Source organism: Watersipora subatra, chromosome 1 (assembly GCF_963576615.1).
Source record: "Watersipora subatra chromosome 1, tzWatSuba1.1, whole genome shotgun sequence".
NCBI classification, from domain to species: Eukaryota; Metazoa; Bryozoa; class Gymnolaemata; order Cheilostomatida; family Watersiporidae; genus Watersipora; species Watersipora subatra.
The window spans coordinates 21,572,043-21,594,166 of record NC_088708.1 but is presented as its reverse complement, the minus strand read 5'-3'; the positions used below and the strand labels follow the sequence as shown (position 1 = coordinate 21,594,166).

The following is a 22,124-nucleotide window of genomic DNA, read 5'->3' as shown; positions in this document are numbered from 1 at the left end:
TGGAGCAGGGGTGTCCAAACCTTTTGCGAAGGGGGCCAGATTTGACGTGTTAAAAATTTAGGGGATCAACCATGGCGGACATTTTTACATATAACAGTAATTAATTTAAATAAATTTTACCGAGCCAATCTGTGTTTCATATTTGCTTTTTATTTTAATTTCAGCTATCTTAAGCACGTGTTTTGGTTTGTTTGAAGCATGCATATCAAAATTGCATTGACATTATAATTGAAATTCAATAATCACTTAACTTCACTTTTTAACATTAACTTTTTTGTAACAGTTGAACAGAAGTAATTGTACTTTTGAGTACAAATTACATTTGAAAAGTGAAACAATATCTCACTATGGCAGTTTAATATCTATAGAATTTTTAAACACAATTACAGAAAAATGAACAAGTAATAGGCATTTCAACAAATGCAGGACTCATTTAAAATATGACAGTAACTAAAAATGTTGATTGGATATTTAAATGTTTAACATGCAGGTAACAGCGCTTCTGCCCAATTTATTAACCCTTTGAACATTGGTCATTTTTGTCAGTGGTGTCAGTAACCCTAAGCAATCTGTCCAACGATCCTAAGTTTTTAAACTTTTATTAAATATAACTAAACATGCTCATAATACAATGATATTTGGTAAAACATTAGTAAAAAGGTCAAGCAACCCACAGCAAATGTCATCAAACAGAAAAAACAGTGCGTCACCATTATTCGAACCAAAACTATAAAAGTTCGTACGATTTTAAAGAACTCATAAAATATTTACAGTAGCATCATATCCAATGAGCACATGTTCATCATCATTTCATGACTTAAAATATAGTTAGCATCATAAAAGTCTTCATTTGCATCACAATCATTTATGACCTACCAACAAACGAGTCGTATCAATTTTTTCGCGATATCGTTCTAATAAAATTTATTATTAAATTGAAGGAAGTGAAGGTATTTGAAAACTGTTACAAATGGATGAGACATTTCTGGTCAAACAATCCTGTGCAAGAATTAATCTGATTGGTTTACGCTGCTACTTAGAAACTGCTTTTGTAAACAAAGCCAAGTGAATGCCAGAACTCCAGCCGTTAGAGATTTTGACATACCCTACGCAATGCTGGAAAATCGGTGTTAGGGTTCAAAGGGTTAATTCTACAAGCGGGCCAGACGTTATTGATTTTAAGACAGAGACTGCGGGCTAGATGAAAATTGACCTCGGCCCGCATTCAGCCCGCGGGCTGGACTTTGGACATGTCTGGTGCGGAGTAAATACATCCGATGAGTCGTCGATGCAAGACACGTCACCATGACGATACATATGATGCAAGCCAAGGCTACATGAGTATCTAAACAGAAAGCCCATGATTAGTTGCTTTAGCCACACCTCCAAAAAAGATGCAGTCAGACTGCATAAATTTTGAGACACCTGAGTACCTTACTGCTATCAAATTGAGATGTAAATAGTGAATTATACATAACCATACTTTACCTTTTGTTACAAGTTGTTTTGGTTTTGGCTGATAAAACCTTAGCTTTTCTGAAGTTATATCAATATCAGTGTTAGGATTGATGGGTAGCTTCTCTGGTATTTTACTGAAATCATTAAACAATAAAGGTAACAATAAAGGTACAAATAAAATATTTTTCCTATGCAGTAGTTCGATAACTGCAGACGTACTCGTGTATGCTTGATTATGGATATTGTTTTGTATGATCCAATACTGGATATGTATTATTAGGTAGTGTGTGTGTGTGTGTGTGTGCAATAAAGACAAAAGAGTGGCACAATGCATACATGTAACAGAGCAAAGCATTCATTGCCATAGTAGCGATATACATGTACTATACATAATAAAGTAATAAATATTTAACATTCTTACCCTTCCCCAGCCTTGTCGGAACACTTCCTACAATAAATTCTTGCAGGATCCTGACAGATGCCCTCATACGGATCCATCTCAGAAAAACAGCTATCACAAAGCTACAATATAAGTACAACAATACAACAAAACTGTTCCTGTCTCATCTCTGACCATCAATGATTTGCAGTGACTTTATACCCGCATCACTGTTTACACAGGTTGGAGCTACACGCTCATCACATCAACTCATTCCATGAATCAATCTACACAAAAGGCCTGAGCTCACAGAGAGATATACAAAAAAGGACGAGATACTATGATAATCAATCCTTATTTGATAGAAAAAGTACTAATTGAAATAATGGGATGAACTATCTTATTGCTTGATACTTGATGACCTATTTAGGGCAAGCTGAGTCACCAGATGACATATTTACAGCAAGATGATTTGTGTCCCCAGGTGACCTATCTATGATGAGTTGATTTGGATCACCAGATGACCTATCCAGAGTGAGTTGATTTGGGCCACCAAATGACCAATCTAGACTGAGTTGGCCTAGTGGGTAGGCAGTTGGAGTGCATGTAAAAACACTGGTGAGCAGTATGCTAGGTTTAGAAAGTCACATCAATGTAATTTTAGTAAAGAGTCAGCAGGCAGCACTCACACTAGTACATAATCAACTGGGGATAAGGCAGCATAGTTATTCAAACTTCATACTTCTTAACTATAAACTTCCGCATTGTCTATGATGTAAGTGAAAGATTTCTTGTTTTTAGTTAACCAACTTGAAGTCAAGTCAACATTCTTAAAAATAAAAAAATGCTGATAATACACAAGGATCAGTTAAATATCGACCCGGAACTAAATAATACCACAAAAACAATGTGAGGTTTTTGTGGTAAATCAAGTCATATAAAACTTAAGTACAAAACAGTTAACATAACACATTTCTAAACTTAAATCACACGAACACTTTTATAAGCAATTCATCTAATAAGCAACCACCTTGATGCCTAGTGTTAACTATAATCACATTTATGTCAACCAAATATAATTATGAGCCAATTAGCAATATAACGTTTTAATGCAGTTTAGCAACGATCAACTGAAACAAACTAGCTAGCTTACAAAATGTACATGTAAGCTTACGATATTATTTTCGTGTTCCTCGTAAACATGCTGAGCTGCCTCTCCAACTGATGTAAAGCTTGCATTCTTTTTAGAGCACAGTTTGCACCTGATATTCACAATGAGAGACTTGAAGTGCACATTCATGTGAACCTAGAAACAGAAAAGAACAAACTGTAGTGTCAATGGTGATGTGCAGTATCTTCACAGCTGAACACGCAATTAGAGGGCAATTGCAAAAAAATCGTTGGGTTTCAGAATAGATTTTAAAAAAGTAATAACAGTTGAACCAGTTTATAAAAATAACTTGACACTGATAAACGATTAGTGCGGTTGGAGAGTTCACTAATGGTAGATCAATGAACTTCTGGTGATTATCTACTGAGTAATACTACTAATGACAGTACTTATTCTATTTTAACCAATCATAATAGTATAGCAAGTAATAAATCTTCTGACTCCAAAACATGCTAAAATTGTTAGTCACAGTAGTAGAAGAATGGGCCGAAAAAGTGTTATATGGCATCAGCTGATGTAAAACTATATGCCGATTGTGCCTTTTTTATAGCCCCATGTGATTCAAGAGTTATAATAACTTACTGTATATGCACCATTGTCAAACATTAGGTTTTACCAATTTAATTATGTCCTTGGTAAAAAAATAATTGGTTAGCGAAAGAATTAAGGAAGCCTGAGAGCTAGACATACCCGAAGTTTGCTAGGTTTAGGAAAAACCTTTTTGCAAATGTGACACTTGTTTCTCAAAGCACACGAGTGGAACTTGAGAAGCTCAGCATTTATTATCTCCTTTCGGCAGAAGCGACAACAACAAGCTCCCTCTGCAATTGATCCAGCAAATCTTTCATCACCAGTAATTTCACACTTTCAGGCATAATCAAACACATAGTTATCATGCGTTATCACATGTTATCAAAAACGTACCATCCCTCACTCGAACCCCCTTTTTCAGATATAACTTTTCGAATAAACACATTTACTTTGTACTTCCCCAACTCTGACTGTCTCTATATGTACTTTTCCTTATACAGCTCTAACAGTACATACAGTATATATATTGCATATACAGTAGATGCTCCTATAACGTATATTCCGGATAAGGTAAATGATTTATGTGAAGTTTTTTTCGTACTACATAAAAAATCTCCTATAACATAGTGCCAAATCGGGTGAGTTCTCAAATTCGATTTGAATGGTAACATATCTCGCCGCACTTTCAAAAGAAAAACCAACGTGAGTATAGCGTTATATTTATTATATATACAACTTCCATGACATTTTAGTTTGTCATGATAAATCGTCAAGTGTGTGGAGAGAACAGAAAATAGGGTAGCTGGGCAATCATTCATAAATACTCAGAGGCGATCAATTGGGGCAGGTGTTACAGCGTCGATCTACCAATCGCAATGTCACGAATTGGAGTATTGTTGAATGTTATCTTTTATCCTAACCTTGACTCCTAGATACAGATAGACAACGAACAGCCAGTACCACTCATTTTATAGTAAAATTATTTTTCGTTTCGCTTTATTGCATAGACGTATAAAACGTTTGTTATTAGTTTTACTTTGCAGAATAGACTTTGCTGTGTAGAAAAAAATAAGCAAATCGTAGTAAATGAACGTGGAAGATGTGCGCTCTCCATCAACTCATTATAAAACCACCGTAATCATGGTGATTATGAAACCAATGAAGTTAATCAGAAAAAGGAGAAAAACTTTCAATGCAAACCAATAACACTGCAGTTTACGGTACAGCTTACAAATTAAAAAGTTAAGTCTAATTTTTCATTTTTGTAAGGCCAAAGGGGTGAGTTTGGAAATGTCTTGAAAAGGATTAGGCAATTTAAATGTATTTTACGGTTCGTATAACATAAACTCCCTATAACGTAAACGTTCCTAGAACGGAATTTTTACGTTGTAGGAGCGCCTTCTGTATATGTCTACTATCGTCTGACTGTCTATATAGACAGCTTTCTACCCAAACCTGACTGTTTATATAGATACATTTCTCTACCGATGTCTGATTGTCACCACAAATGCAAACCTGACCTACAACACTCACCATCTTTATGCTGCTTGAGGTGTTGTTTAAAGTTTTGCACCTTGGTCGATATTAGCCGACAGTAAGGACACACCCATCTTGCATATTTAGGCCATTTTGTTACACCATCATTGCTGCGCACCCTGGCCACAGGGTTGATGTACTCTTCACTATCTGGTAAATATTTTTTTTCAGATGATGTGTAGGCCTCCGATGTTACACCATTGGGTGAGTGCTTCAAGGTGCCAATAGAGACTGTGTCGTTGGACACGGAAGAAATGGCATACTGCACAACATCAATTGGCTGCCAGTTGGTCACCTGTGTTGGCAATATACCACTGATGAAATAGAAACAATCTATCAAGTGATTACACACCAATTAATTAAATAATTACAGACACAATAAGTCTATGTACACTGAAAAACTCGTATTTACATTGGTCTACACCTTAGACTTATCTATATAGATGTCAAAGTTTGTCTGTGTGTGTGTACTTGTGTAGTTCGGTATGTCCAGTTATAGCTATTAAAATCTTGGACTGAAGAATCCGTATCACAGAAGATTTGATCTCGGAACCTCCCGTTTGCCAGGCATATGCCTTATCAATTTAAATTCAATGGGTGATATATGTCGCTATGTGCGTGAAAATATGCTACCGCTCTCCGATAAGGTGCAACGTCATTCTATGTATTAGTAAGAGCTGTAGATAACTAGCTTACTTAAATTAGCCATTGGCAATGTGCCAGGCTAATGGCAAGCAGCGTTGTTTATAAGATGAGTTCATAGGTGTGGCATTGTTATGTACTATATAAATGGCAGAAAATCTGTGTGTGTGTGTGTGCGCGCGCACCTTATAGAGCGGTCTTTCCTTTTTTCAAGTCGGTTGTACAAAGCGAACAGAATTAATACGAGTAGTAAAACTAAATTAGTATTAATAACAAATTAATAAAATTTATTACTAATAATAGTACTACAAATTTACTACAATAATTAGTAAATTAATAAAATTTACTACTCATTAAATAAATTAATGAGTAGTAAATTACATGTAATCAACATTTATTGCCAACGCGTACAGGGAAGGTCACGTAAACGTTTGTTTCTTCTGGCCACCTAGACAATTGTTTTCGCGTCGAAAATTACCTACTAAATTTCTACTTCAAAAAGGTAAGTACTTCTTATTCAATGTTGTATTGTCTATGAATTACCAAACCTCCACTACTTTAAAACATTTGATTTGCCACTGTTCATGATAGTGTTCATGTTCATCTCCTTCCGCAGCTGAGTTACTAATTTTTTTCAGCCACGAGTACTGTAACTTACTACTATCTTGCACGGGTACTCCGAGCGTTGCGATAGGTGACGGTGAGAAGAAAGAGAACAGAGTATATTGCAAAAAGCACACCATCTCATTCACTTTTAGAAACGCTCCCAATTGAAAATACCTACATATCCACATGCAGCATTTTCTAACATATTTTTCAGTATATACATTTTTTTTCATGCACTCGTTTTCCTTATTGTATCTCATAAAAAGGCTATCATGTTGGCATTATGATTTATTATTGTAAGGTGCTAATGCTGTATCTGCCTTGACATCATACTGTCTGTCATACATGTAAATTTTACTGATAACAAATGCTATCAACACAACCACATTACTGGTGCACTGTTTGTATATACTATGTCAAAATACGGGCTATAGACGAAGAACTGGTGAGCCATGATTAATGTTTTAAGCATGTAGAAGTCTCCATTCAATACATGCTGGCAATTACTCAGCAGTGCAATAGCAAAATATTTTGTGGCATTTCTTAAAAGATGCCAAATTTTTTAATACTGCCAGTTTGAAGAGCTTCAGTTTGCCTAGCAATGTCAATTTTATTATCAGTTCTCTGTACAAAAACAGGACAACTTCAATATGAGTGGTTTAAGACTGACGCATTGTAGACTAGCTGTAAAACAAATGGCAGATTTTCATTGTTCTCTCCAACATTACTGACATGTATGACTGCATATGGGTATGCATAGTCTAATCAGTGCAACAATTTCAGTAGACTGCATATTTGGAGTTGTTTTACAGTATGAAAGACGACTCTCAATAAACCTCTTGCTGTACATGAATCTGTTCCGGTGGACGAGTAATGCAGCTAATCACTGTTTATAAGCTGATTTTTAACACCCGTGCAATGCCGGGCATTCCGCCAATATATATATACAGTGTACATGTATATACATTTAAGTGTTTGTTTGTCTGTATGTCCAGTTATAGCGGCAAAGTTTTAGGAGCAAAAAACCGCTTCGCACTGAAATTGAACTCGAAACCCCAGTTCTGCAGACAGGCGAGCTATCTGGGATTTTTAACAATGCCTTAATGGCGATTGGTTAAAATATGCATGCTTCACGCTTCAGCTAACACACTTGAACTACTAAAAGGCAAATATGTGCCCAGACATACCCAAAATGCTATCAATATATGTATATAGCATAAACTTAATTAAACTTATAGCACACACAGAAATAAACAGACACCTTCATTTAAAAGTTAAAATGGTAAATGTTCTATATGTCGATTAAAAATAAATCTTCTGTGCAAAAACATTTTTTATTACACATGCAATGCCAGGCATTGAGCTAGTGGACCTATATAAACCTATCCTAACATAACTTACTTTCATATTAAAAGTATTCCGCTCATAACTTTAATTTTCATTATGATTATTACTTCAAGTGAAGGATGACATCTATCTGTTCACACTATCTATAGAGTAAGGGACTATTATGTTAGGATGAATTCTGACATCTAACCAAAAGCTAGCTTACTTTATTCCTATTTATTTACTTTATTTAAACCTACAAATACTCAAGTCATACTTCCCATATTCAGAGCATACAACCACAGCTTGAATTACGATCACTTCTACATACAATTCTTATAAAGTTTGAGCAAACATATACAGTCATGTTCATAAATACAAACACCCCTGGAATTACGAGTAGTTCTAGATGAGAGTATTATAATTAAGCCTGAGTAAGTCTTATAATTATGGTGTATTCAACAATTTATATATCAAAGTGAAGCTGAGACTCCATTCCTTCCAAACAGATTAATTCCATACACATTGGAAGAACTCCTCTCATTCTCAAGACTGAGTTAATTTTGAACAATAAACAACAATATTTTACCTCTGATATTTTACCCACAATTCCATTTAAAATTACTTCAGAGACAATTATTTCAGGACCACCCACCCATATCAAAGAGTTTGTTCACTTTTCAAATTTTAGAGCTGTTTGCATGCCCACAATAATGTGGAATCCAAAATTTAAATTTTTGATAGTATCATGACTTTAGCCATTCCTGCCTTTAATCTTCCAAAATCAAGGCCAACCTGTGTTGGAAAATTTAATTTTGGGTTTATCAGATAAAGGAGACTTCAAGCTTTAATGTGATATAAGGTTTGCATCTGGTATGTCATCAATAATCTCCAGAATTTTGGTCTAAAGTTAGCAAACACTCTAAAATGAAAGGGGTGTTAATATTTATGAACATGACTGTACATGTATGTTGACATAAATTTCCAATATATGAGGTTCTAAATCTTTCAAAATCTTCCAATTTTGTAAGTACAAAGACAAAGGCTCATATACAATGTAAGTGAAACATAAATGTAAAAGGAATATGTATAACCTGGGTTAATTTACACTATAGCTAGTGTGAGTTCAGTGTAGTTTAAGTAGAGTGAATTTCACTGCGTATATCTATCTATCACTCTACCAATAAACCATAGCATTGCTGGACCTAAGCTTCTATTCATGTGTCTCCATGGTAATCTATATATAGAAATCTCAGCGTTTGTGTGTCTTATGTGATTCAGTACTCTGGTGTGTCCAGGTATAGCTATTACATACTGGAATGAAATATTTGCTTCAAGCTGGATTTGACCTCAAAACCTCCCGTTCGCCAAGCAAATATCTTACCAATTTAGTTACGCAGGATGCATTGAATTCTAAAGTGATATGAGCCATTATGTTAGTTAAAATAGACATAGCATTCTGCGTTACGCAATGCAACTAAAGCCTGCTCTCACAACTCATACTAAGCAATACGCTTATTATTGCATTGTCTAGCAATACTGATAGTAGGGTAACCTACTCAAATTAGTTTTTGGCAATGTGCCAGGTTAATGGCACATGGCAGGCAACTACATTACCTGCCACTGTTTATAACCTGTTTTCTAATACCTGTGCAATGCCAGGCATTCGGCTAGTGTAATGATAAAATTTGTACTTTATTAATTCAATTTTATGTAGAAATTTGGGTTTCATTTTTAGTCGTTTTTTACCGTTTTACATAATTTGTTCTAATGCCATACGCAACTACTTGAAATAGTAATCCATAGTTTTTGGGTTATGAAATGCTTCCAATGAAATACAATGCGTTCTTATAGGAAACGTTTTTTTAAAAATGGTTGGTTTTAACACTTGAAGCAAACAATGATATAGATTAATTTTGTATGCTGAAGTTTGTTTGTAAGTTGAATAATTATTAAAGATCATATCAACCCATCAGCAGCTTTTGCCATGCAACATGCTTACTTCTTCTAAATACAATGTAAACATTTACTAATGACGATGGGCAGTTGCTGCTATGTTGAAAAAAGGATGATTTTAAATACACGTAGAAAGAAATGCCTCGGGAAACAATTAACCATGACTACATAGCATATAATTGTTATAGCACGTCGCATGATAATCTTTTTGATAGCAACTTAAAATATTGGATAAAAATGGATGTTGAGTTATCTGAATGTAAATTTTTTTCTGTTTCAATGCGCTTACTTACCAACAATATGTGTTTAAAGAAAAGATGGTATAGGTGAAAGACATACCATCTTTATTGAAAGTCAATAGATTAGATCAGTTCAACACTGACCTCTTCGGTTATTGTCACATCCTCAGCCTCTTCAACCGTTTCACATTCATCTTGAAAGTTCTCTTCTTCACTCAAGTCAAACGCAGCAGGTTCGGAGGTGTTAACATATTGCTTGGATAACTCTATCTTTCTACAGCCCATGATAAATTATCCACTAAAATCTTTCAAATATCTTTCCATAACTTTTTGAGCAAACATCCAAATTAGTTGAAACACTGATCAAAGCTGTATCAAAGATACCTTTTAGACAAATTCTTACTGCAACTCTTGCTCATCAATATGCTATCGTCAAAGTGGCTCAAGTCAGTCTTCTCAATAGAAACAGCCAAGTTTCTGATGACAACCAATGGCTCTTCGTAAGTCACTCGACTTGCATGCAGCATGTCAACAGACTCTAAATACTCTAACATGCCCTTCAGCATGGTCAATATCTGCATTCGATCCATTGGAGAAACCTTATCTGCTACCATTTTTACTATAGCTGCCTGCAAAATAATATACCTATATTAATTTTGGCTGAAAAACCATGTCAGGTGGCAATAAGTGAACAGCGTCCCTTTCATTCAATATATATCACTAGGGCAACCAAATGCTAAAAAGTCAAACAACTTTTCTGGTACCAATGCTTAAAACATACACTGGACAACTTTTTAAAGTTTTATTGTAAGAAACAACTTTTTCAAATCAATAACGCCCAAAATGAGCTTTCCAAGCAAAACAAGGTAAAATTAAGCTTTTAAGGACAAAAGTCCAAATTCTGTTTTTTGACATTTAATTTTCAAATTAGGAAAATTGAGGTAATCTATAATTTTACTTTTTTATTCTTCGTTCATTGCAAAGTGATTTCCAATTACACTGTTCGTAGTTTGTTTTGCTTTGGTGTTTATGAATGTTTTTATTCATTCATTTTTTACCTAGTAATTCTACATCTATATACATAAAATTAAATGTTTGTCTGTCGTCGTTCGCGTGTCCAGTTAATAGCGACTGGTTAAAATATGCATGCTTGCAGTCCAGTGCGCCGTGAGAGATCATGATATGTAATGATTATATGTACAATTATTTCATAGTATGGCAAGGTGGCTGTATGATTTGGTGGTAGTGTGCCCCTTCTCATCTCTGCACCCGAATTATGGGTTTGATTTCTGTGAGGTGCAATCTTTTTTCCTAACGCTCTTAGCTGGCTTCAGACAAACACAGCTCTTATTATAGTAAATATTAGCTTAAGTTACTCAAATTCATTGGGTGAAGAAACTTAGCCAATGGCAACTGCATTACCTGCTTTTTTTTATAAAATATTTTAAATCTCAAGCGAATGTGTAGCATAAGAAGTAAGAGATGTTTTTCAACAATTTGTTTTAGCTATGCGTCGAGCTTTTGAATATTTGAATTATGTATTGGCTGGACACACACAGAAATAAGCAGATATCTTCATTCAAAAAATAGAATGGTAAATGCTGTATTTGTTGATGAAAAATAAATTGTCTATGCAAAAACTTTTTTATTACCAGTGCAACGTCGGACATTCACCTAGTTGATCGCTAAAAATAGAAGAAACGTGATTAGAATGTTGATAAGTATACAGTGCGCTCTTGAGTTACGATGTCCCTGTTATACGAATTTTTCGTCTTCCAATGTGGAACACCATGTTTTTTTGTCCCCGCCATGCGACAATGTTTTCACCATACGATATCAACTAAGAGTTCTCTCAAAATTAAAATTTGGCAGTCGGTGTGCAGAATATGTTGAAATAACAAAGATGCCGATATGCTATTGGCCAAAATCCCTCTCACAACGCCTGAAAGTGATACGATGCTCGCTCTCTCTCAGTTCAGCGTTATTCATTGGAGCGAAAACAAAGCTGGAATCAGATAAGTGATAAAATTTTAGCCAATAACAAAGTTGAAGTTTAGTAATATACATATTAAAACTTAGCTTTAAGTATGTGTTTAGTAAACTAAATTCAACGTTTATGTTATCTCAAAGGTAAGAACCTCCTACAGTACGTACTGCCTTGTGCATACATGTACAAGATATATACGTACCGTAACAATGTACGTACATTGTAACGTTACATTTTATTGCAGATCATAACCACTAAACATATTAAAGTTACAGCAGGCAACTATAATTACTAGGATTAATATATAATTTTGTCACTAAATTTGAATGTGCAGCATAGCATGTACATAAAATTTTGAAGATTTTTACCAGGGGATATTTGCATTAGATAATTACTATGAGTTTTATTACCCATCTATACGACATTTTCGCCTTACGATGCTAACACTGAAACAAATTAAAATCATATGGCGAAGGTCCACTGTATTTGTGTGAAATATAATGCATTTATGCAATGATTTTTGATACACATAGCCCATACAAATCTACCCGTTAGTGGTGTTTTGTGTCAGAATTAGCTATTTTTAGGTCAAAAAGTCAGTTTTAGGTGGAAATCAACAAGTTTTTAGGCAGATATTTGGTTTGCCCTAGCTATGGCACATTCCATAGTTGAAACAGATTACAAGCATTTTAAAGACTGCAGATTTTGTTCATTGTAAGCAGTTCATGGTAGGTAGCTCAGTTTAATAAAATTGTTAACGAATGCAGTTTTAAACTCCATCATCATTTAAACTCTATATCATAGCTAGCTTCCTTACCATATCATATATTGCTCTGAAGTATAACATTCTGTCTGCTCAGTGACAACCATATAATAATATGGATGCCAATCTTATAACTGACCTAAAAAGATTAAAATTCAATGTTTATGGCCGTGTTTTATTTACTGGCTCAAATATTGTTTTTGCTAAAAGTTTCCATTCTCTACAAACTGACAAGCCTAAGCCTGTTCATAACAATTATTAAATGTTGAGAATTATATCAGCTTTAACCCTGTGACCCAAAGAATGGCAATTATTACATACCGATTCTATGAAAGTACAACAAACAGCTACTATAACACGTGACAAGCAAAAAGCATCTATAGAATAGACAGTATTTTTTGCCAAACAGTTTACTATACATGCAGTAAAATAGAAATGAAACAGTAATACTTAACACAAGTTATTTTTGGGCTGCAGGTAAACGTTTATAGTTGAAGAAAATAAGCGTTGAAAACTAATAAAAGAGGAGCCCTAAAAATAAGAAATGCGGTGATAATGATAAAAATTAAGCAATTTTGAACAAGCTTCATCCTTACATTAGTAAAATATTTTAAACTTCATTTAGTGTAAGTTATAGTGAGTTACATTGCCAATTTTTTATTGCTTTACCTCTAAACCTATGCATTTTTTAGCTTGCACTTTGGCTCAGGTGCTTCTAAAATAACATTAAATACCTTTTTTATTGATGATAACTTTGTTAAATGAGTTTTTACATGTACTCTAGGTTTTTCCTTTTAAACTTTAATTCAGTTATATGTATTAAATTTTATGCTACATTATATATAATTAACTGAAGTGTTTATCATTTTAAGAACATTTACTTCAACATACAAAGCAACATAGGAAGCAAATGTTGGACTGAATTAACCTTGTATGTCAAGGTATGACTACATAAAGGTAATAGTAAAGTACTGCGAGGGCAAAATAAAAACAATATAAGGGTAATATAAGGATATCATGAAGGTAATATAAGGATATCATGAAGGTAATATAAGGATATCATGAAGGTAATATAAGGATATCATGAAGGTAATATAAGGATATCATGAAGGTAATATAAGGATATCATGAAGGTAATATAAAGGTAATACAAGAGTAATAAAAACTTAGTCTAAAATACAAGCTATCCAAAAAAACAATGGCTTGCACTTTCTTATTTTTTATATCATTGTTATTACAGCATTGTCCAACTAGCAAGTATCACTGGATACTGAAAGGAGAAAAAACAGTGACAGAGCATCAACACAGGGTGCAGTATAGTGATAAAGCTGCCTAAACCAGAAACAGACTGGTGTAATTGATTTATGCATGCTTCCGAATTGGTGGTGAAGGCTCTGTTCTTTGGGTTTGGCTCTGTTCTTCTAATAAAGGTCACATTGGAAGAACTCTAATAATTAGAATTGTGTATGACTAGATTAGTCTATGTAGAATGACCAGTAAGAATTAGTAACATATAATAAATTAGTTGTAGATTAGTAAAGTGCAGGGCAGTAATGGTTAGTGAGGTGGCAAACCTCTGACAATTATGGAAGATTTAAAACTAACTCGAACAGGCATACAGTAGTTTTATTTTATCAACCAAAGAATAGGAACTCTTAATTAGTGTCTATTATGTCATTGGTGTTGGAAATACTCTACCCTAAGACACTTATGTATTCGCGGCATCTAACTTTGCGTTTTCGCGGTGTCATCCTCTCGCGAAAGTTTCATGTGCGAAACTAAACTATCATAACAAACGAGCGAAAAAGCGAAACTAAATAGCTTTGCTCACTGATACTATGGAATTTTATAACGACATTTATTTTAACGTTTTTAACGACCACTATAGCATCGTTAAAATATAAACCAACAAAATAATTTGACTGTCAAAATTTATTACGTTATTATTTTGCAATTAATTATGATTATTTTTCCATTAAGAATGATTTATAATGATAGGAATTTGATGTCAATGCACACGCATTAGTAGCGTTATCGTTTTCTGGGGACATCAATCAATGCAGTGAACACCGTGTGTTGAAAGAAAATAAGACACATGCACTGACACTCGCAGTACTACACAAGCAGCATGGCTCTGGAAAGGTTTGGATTCACCACTGACACCTCTTCAATAACTTATAATTTTTTGAGATTTGTTTTGTTTTATGTGATGTGACTGACGAGACATTTTTAAATTAAAATAGGAAAAACATGACCGCAGTTAAAACGCTCAGAAAAAAAGACATCTTTTTCTTTTGAGCGTTTTAACAAAGATCAATTTTGCGGATTTTATTTTAAGTTCATTCGGAGGCTTTTACGCTTTCGATGGGACATGGCCAAGCGGGTGTTTGATAAAACTTAATCTTTTGCAAACCTTTATAAAAGTCGTTAACAAAAATATTTTGCCTCTGATAATGATAATAATGATGCCTAAGAACTACTAGAAGTTGATGTTTGTCTCTATGGCTTGGAATGAAGTGATATTCTACAGCGATAAAAACCGCGTCCATGGCCGTTGGGCAAATAACTTTTCGAATAAATGATGTTGAGGTCGAGTTATTTGAAGGAATTTATCATTGCGTTGGAACTGACCAAACAAATCCGTTTGAGTTGACCTTGTGTTTGAGATGAAATGTTACATTTTATCTGAGGGCGAGTTATCCGAGTTGGACTGTACTTACCGTAAAAAATTCCCAAAAAGTTGGGGCGGCTCAGCCGGCCAGCTGCCCCAGTGAAAATGGGCCTGTTGATAGTCCAAGAAACAAATGGCAGCAAGCGATCAAATTGCATTATCGACCTTGCCCACACCATTCTACCTGCGATTCACAATTACAAACTAGTCGCAAATTGAAATTTTTTTTTATCGGTGAACTGAACCTGAAGAATCTAATTATGTTTGTTCCACTGCATTTATTTTCACATCACTATATTTTCGCACTCATCAGAGCTGCGAAATTAAGTTGCTTCGAAATTTTACTCTGTGAGCTACTCACGAAACTAAATACTAGCGAAATATAAGTGTCCTAGGGTAGTTAAAATTATTATTCAAGAATATGTGCATGCTGAGTTGCTAATTAATAGTAACAGAGTTGCACTGAGAGATATTAAATTTAACATCACTATTGCTTATGAGCACATTAGAAAATTGAAAATTTATTTACGAAAGCATTCGCGTCTTTTAGTGAGCATCTCAAAGTCAGACCACAAAGATCAATTGTGAGAATAAATCTAGACATGCCTCTGACAAAAGGTGATATGCAGCCTTCTGCGTGATAGATACAGTCATACCGTGACATACGAGTGCCCCAGCATGAGAAAATCAAAATACAAGCAGCATTTCGAGCAAGTTTCTTCTTTGAGATGCGAGTAATATCTGGGATACGAGCTGGTTCTCGATGACCACTATATAGTCAAGTGTGTGAGTGACCGCTTTCGGCAACAGCATCGCTCAGTCTTTAGCCTTGATTCAGTTTGAAAAAGGTTTTCTAAAAGGTTGGCCAAAAGTAATAGCAAACGCGAGGCAATAGCGTCAAACCAAAAACAGATAATAAAAAATTAAGATAACAAAATTAAAGCAAGTTTCGTAAACAAATTACAACTTAGCTTTAGGTGTGTAAACTAAATTTATTTAAGTTAAATTCAAGGTTTCGGTCATGTAGAGTCAAAAAGGTTTGGTGTACCGAAACCCTTGCTGTCAAGTCTCTCTCAGACCGCAGTCAGCCGCTACGTTTGTTTCGAAGGTAAAAACTTACAGTACTTAGTGTATATAGTAATGTTACATTTTATTGAGACACGAGTAAATTGACATATACGAGCTCAGTCCCCAGAACGCATTAGCTCTTATACCGAGGTAAGACTGTATGCTTAAATAAAAAAATACAACAATCGTGAATAAGAACTAGCAAAATAAGTTTGATGCCAATTTACAATAATCTTAGAGAGAATAGATAACAAAATTCTAAATTCTGCTTTATACTGTGATGCGGACTGGTATAAATAAACTATAAATATTCTTAATTATTTTTTTTTGTGTGCGTAATCATTATACAGTGCACCCTCGGGTTGTGATGTCCATGTTATATGATTTTTGCTTTACAAACACAATGGTTTTTCGTCCTCGCCATACAAATCCTATTTTGTCAGAGGAAGTCAACAAAAATTATTCTCGAAATGCAAATTTGGCAGTCCGTTGTGCTTATTACGTCGGAATAACTAAGATGCCGATATGCTGTTCGCCGAAAACTTCACAACGCCTGAAAGGGATATGATGATCGATTTCTCTCAGTTCAGCATTCTTCGTGTGAAAAGTGGTAATACTTTTCCTTTGAAACTAGCAGCAAAGTTGGAGTTGCGATCCCTTCGAATAGAGGGTCAGGGATTAAACAACTTCTCTTAGCCTGCTAACAAAACTCCACTTCATTACGTATTAAATTTATTTTAAAATGCACAATAACGTAATTAGCATGGACACGTTTTTTTTTCTCCTCTCTGCTCTACCCAATACATGTACCAGCTCAAGTTACGTCACTCCAAAGGCACAGTAATAAAAGTTTCTTTTTCTTTTTGATGGCCATTAACTAGTCAAATATGCGGAAGGCCGCTTTTGAGAACATCATTGCTCGCAGGCCTGTATTCTCTAGTTGCAAGTTGGGGCGGCAAATGTTAAGCAACTAGTTATGAACACCTTGGGGTTCGGGGCAGCGCCCGGAAGCTCTGGACCTTTTAAGCATCAACAACCCTCAAAGTATGCATAAATGCAATCAATTGGAAGCATCAAAATTTACATAAATATATTTTTTATGATTCATGGTAGGCAAAACTTTTTTTTTATTCAACGAACGATATAAAACTCATGACACTACAGATTTCTGTAAGGGACATTGACAGAACAAGAGCTATTACTTCTTTACTGCAATAGCTCTTGTTCTGCTAATGTGTTCATGGCAGAAATCTTTCACAACAGATTCTGTATCTATTTCAACATCTTTATACAGCCTACATGTATGTGTAATATTAGAAGATTATTTAGACGAGCCTGCCCCATAGTGCTCCTCATCGATGTTTTGATTCTATATTAAGTTTTATATGATAAGTAAAATGCAAGTTTGGAGTCTTCTTCACACCCCCCTATAAGCAATAAAGTTCAGTTTCCAAGTCTTGACAAAGTCTCACAAGATCCCTCATTTGGCAAGACCACCACAAACGCTAAATAAAGATCATGATCACCATAAAGAATGTTAGTTGCAAGTAAATTAGTTGTTAGAAATTCCAAGTGAATGAGTTTAGACTGCAATTCTTAGTACTTGGCCGCCGAAAATCACTAAAAGGTTGGGGTGGCTCAGCCGCCCCAGGAAATATGGGTCTGATTGCTCGAGCTTTCTTGTTGAATTAGGTTGAAAAGGTTTTAATAAGGTCAGCTAAAAGTTATAGTAAAAACGAAGCCGGAAATCGATAAGTGATAAAATTTTAGCGATGAAAAAGTTGAAGTTCAGTAAAATAGTTGAAAATACATACTAGAACTTAGCTTCAAGTATGTGTTTAGTAAGCTAAATTTATTTCAGTTAAATTCAAAGTTTATGCTATACGCTTGTCTCAAAAAACACTAACTCCCTATGGTACGTACTGCTGCTTCTGCACATACACATTGTAATGTTACATTTTATTGCAGCTCATAAACACTAAATACATTAAATACAATGAAGTTACTGTAGGTAACTATAGTTACTAAAATTAACATACTATTTAGTTACTAATTTTTAATATGTACAGTACTTATATTAAATTATAATAAGTTTTTACCAGGGGATGTTTGCATTATATAATTACGTGTACTATTGGTTTCTATACATTTTCTCGACATTTTCGCTATACGATACCAACACTGGAACGAAGTAAAATCGTATGGCGAGGGCGCACTGTACATGTATGTGTATAATAGGATTACCCTAGGACACTCATGTATTCGCGTCATCTAACTTTCACATTTTCACGGAGTCATCCTCTCGCGAAAATTTCCTGAGCGAAACTAAACTATAATAACGAACGAGCGAAAACGCGAAATTAAATAGCTTTGTTCATTGATATCCACAATAAAATCGTCATATTAGAAATGCAGGTAACCTCTGTGTGTGGTTAAGCTCATTGAGCAATTTCTGCTAAACTCATTATAGCTAATATGCCGACTGAGCAGCGTGGCAAAGCAAATTGAGATAACAAGTTCTTTTGGAAAAGCAGGCCTGTATTCCCTGGTTGCAAATTGGGGCGGCTAATGTTAGGCGACTAGTTATGAGCATCTGGGGGTTTGGAGGGGCGGTATCATCCCCCTCAACAGGTTTCTTTCATGTAGGGCCTCAACCGGGCATCTCACGTAAAGTTTTAAAAGATTTTATCGGAAAGTATAAACATTTTTTCTATTATTTGAGATTTGTTTGTTTTAGGTGATGTGACTGCCAGAACGTTTTCAGATTAAAATTGGCTAAACTTGACCGCAGTTGAAACGCTCAGAAAAAAGACATCTTTTTTTGAGCGTTTCAACAAAGATCAATTTTGCCGATTTTATTTTAAGTTCATCCGAAGGTTTTTACGCTTTCGTTGGGCCATTACCAAACGGATGTTTGGTAAAACTTGACCTTTTGCAAACCTTTATAAAAGTCGTTAACAAAAATATTTTGCCGATCATGATAATAATGACGCCCAAGAACTATTAAAAGTGAACGCTTATCTCTATGGCTTGGAATAAAGTGATATTCTACAGCGATAAAAACTGTTCCCGTAGCTGTTGGGCAAATAACTGTTCGAGTTAATGATGTTGAGGTCGAGTTATCTAAAGCAGTTTATCATTGCGTGGGAACGGACCAAACAAATCCGTTCAAGTTAACCAAGTGTTCATGATAAAATTTTACCATACATTTTATCCGAGGGCGAGTTTTCCGAGTTTGACTATACTTAGCCGCCAAAAATTCCTAAAAAGTTGGGCAGCTCAGCTGGCCAGCCGCCCCAGGGAATACAGGCCTGTGGAAAAGCCAAGACAAATGAGGAAGATGATGATATTAGTTTAGTCACTGAATTTGTAACTGATGAGGATGAAAGTCTGGTAGGGAAAGTCATAAAATTGAATAATAATTATTGTAGTGATGAATTTTATTACCAACCAAAAACAATAACAACCTTGAGCCATGGCCACCACGTGCTATAAATACTTGAGATCTAATATTGGTACCACATCAGTCACGGCGGCAAGGATCTAGACGTCATTGATAGTCCAAGAAACAAATAGCAGCAAGCGATTAAGTTGCATTGTTGATCTCGCCCACACATTTCTACCCGCAGTTCACAAATACAAACTAGTCCCAAATTGAAATTTTTTTTTACTAGTGAACTGGACCTGAGGAATCTAATTATGTTTGTTCTACTGCATTTATTTTCACATCACTATCTTTTCGCACTCATCAAATCCACGAAATTAAGTTGCAGCGAAATTTTACTCTGTATGCTACTCACGAAACTAAATACTAGCGAAATATAAGTGTCCTAGGGTAACCATTATAATTATAGTCATTTGTTGAGGGTAGGGTCTGTTTGCTGCTCACTACAGATCATTGTAACCATTATATAACTAGCTATACCCTGTAATCTCTTGAACTTGCTAAGGCCCGCCCTCTAGGATATAAACATCTCTGCATGTATAGTTATATTCACTCTTGTGCACAATACAAGACATACTACAACTTTGTCTGGATCTTTTTACAAGCATTCAAAGTGCACCAGCAAGCATCATCATCATCATCATCATCAAAAAGTGACTAGGTTAGAGATCTCCTAAATTGCACCAGCAAAACAGTGTACCAGGAAAAATCGTTTTTAATAAGCAACTAGGCTGGCAATCACTCAGATTGCACCAGCATCACATTGAACCAGCGAGCATCATCGTCAATAAGTTACTAGGTTGGCGATCTTCCAGATTGCACCAGCAACACAGTGCACCAGAAAGCATTATCTTCAATATGCAACTAGGCTGCAAATTCCAAATTACACCAGTATCACAGTGCACCAGCAAGACAGTTGTATCCTCTTGGCCATTTCCACTTGTCAGGACCCAGAAGAGGAAATTTTCCTTTAAAAAGCAGCGGCAAGTTTGAAGTTGCGATCCCTGCGAACAGAGGGTTTGGGATCGGACAACCTACCTTAGCGTGCCAACCAAAATCTCTTTTAACTCCGTTTCTGTGGCCAAAAAGTATATACAGGAACACAATTTCAATTCTAGATGAAATACGAAAACATTTGTAGAGATTTACTACGTGGCCCTCTAGATCAATAGGCACTTTTGAGCATTCATTGTTGTTATAACGAGCTCTTTTTATCTGGCACGTTTGCACTTTGTTCACTAAAGTTATCAGTTCACGTCGGCAATAGTGCACATTATTCTAATTCATCAATAAAATTCACTTCCAATATTACAATAAAAGTGAGCAAAACATGTTGAGAATCTTTTATATTTTTGTTTTGAGGTGTGACGAGCTCAACTTTGCATATGTTTGAAATGGGCGTCATTACCTTCGTCGATTGCTGATGGTCTTGAAAGTGTACTCGTAGTAAAATAGAGTATGCAAAAATTGAGTGTGTATTGAGCAACACTCTCTCATGATAGCATAGTTTGGATTAATAACTCAATTGCATAATTTCAACAATTACATTAGGCCTAATGAAGTTTTTGTTTAACTGGTTTATGATTATATTCTAGAATGATAATTAAGCCCCCAGCCGTCTTAAACATTGCTAACGACAAAGTTGGAGTAATTGTGCAAACATTAGGCTGCCAAATGTTTACGTAGCTAATTATCGCATGCGCCAAAAGCATAAACATACGAGACGGTTTATTTAGAGAAAAAAGAAAAGATGGTGACTCTTGTCTGACTAGTATAAAAAGACGCAGTACATGATCATTACAAAAAGAGCTTGCAATATAAAAAGAAACAGTAACAAAATCAGCTTTCCATGCACATAAGCGAACTGTAGTTTAAAAAGTATATACGGTACATGTATCCTCACATTGGGAACAGGCTGAAACCTCATTTCATCTAACGCTTCGAAAGGCAATACTTATTGTGAAGTTATTCCTCAGCCACGTTCAGAGCACGGATAATTGTTAGATTCACATTAAGCGTCATGTTAAAGTAAATCCTTTTTTCCTTCGCGCTAAAGCATGCAATAACGAACCATTTATTATTGCGCATTCATGAAAATTAGACTGAACAAAAAATTCACAAACCATTTATTGATGTCGAATATTGCGAACGTATGTGATTCGAGTGGAAACGTCTTGGCAACTTCACGGTCATAACCAAAAATGGCGATGATTTTATTTGTAAGCAGACAACTCCAACGCTATATATTAAAACATGTAGACAATTGCGATCATCCATCGTAACTAGGTATTTATTGATGGGTAACAAGGAAGTCTAGAACATTCCTTCTGTATATAGGTTTTTAGC

General features: G+C 35.1%; 1 protein-coding gene across 2 annotated transcripts in view; it reads right to left on the bottom strand.

The window, feature by feature from the left end:
* Positions 1–21,855, bottom strand: part of LOC137407316 (zinc finger protein 484-like) — a 30,215-nt gene extending 8,360 nt beyond the window's left edge. Inside the window, exons 1-9 of one of the 2 annotated variants that reach the window (XM_068093938.1) lie at positions 21,682–21,855; positions 12,649–12,733; positions 10,229–10,473; positions 9,989–10,118; positions 5,073–5,370; positions 3,699–3,829; positions 3,012–3,143; positions 1,880–1,980; positions 1,489–1,592 (exon numbers count right to left, since the gene is read on the bottom strand). In XM_068093938.1, coding sequence (XP_067950039.1) covers positions 1,489–1,592; positions 1,880–1,980; positions 3,012–3,143; positions 3,699–3,829; positions 5,073–5,370; positions 9,989–10,118; positions 10,229–10,473; positions 12,649–12,678 — 1,171 coding nt within the window. In that variant the 5' untranslated portion in view covers positions 12,679–12,733; positions 21,682–21,855. The remainder of the gene's footprint in view (positions 1–1,488; positions 1,593–1,879; positions 1,981–3,011; positions 3,144–3,698; positions 3,830–5,072; positions 5,371–9,988; positions 10,119–10,228; positions 10,474–12,648; positions 12,734–21,681) is intronic. The other variant, XM_068093945.1, reaches the window with a different exon arrangement.
* Positions 21,856–22,124: the final 269 nt, after the last annotated feature.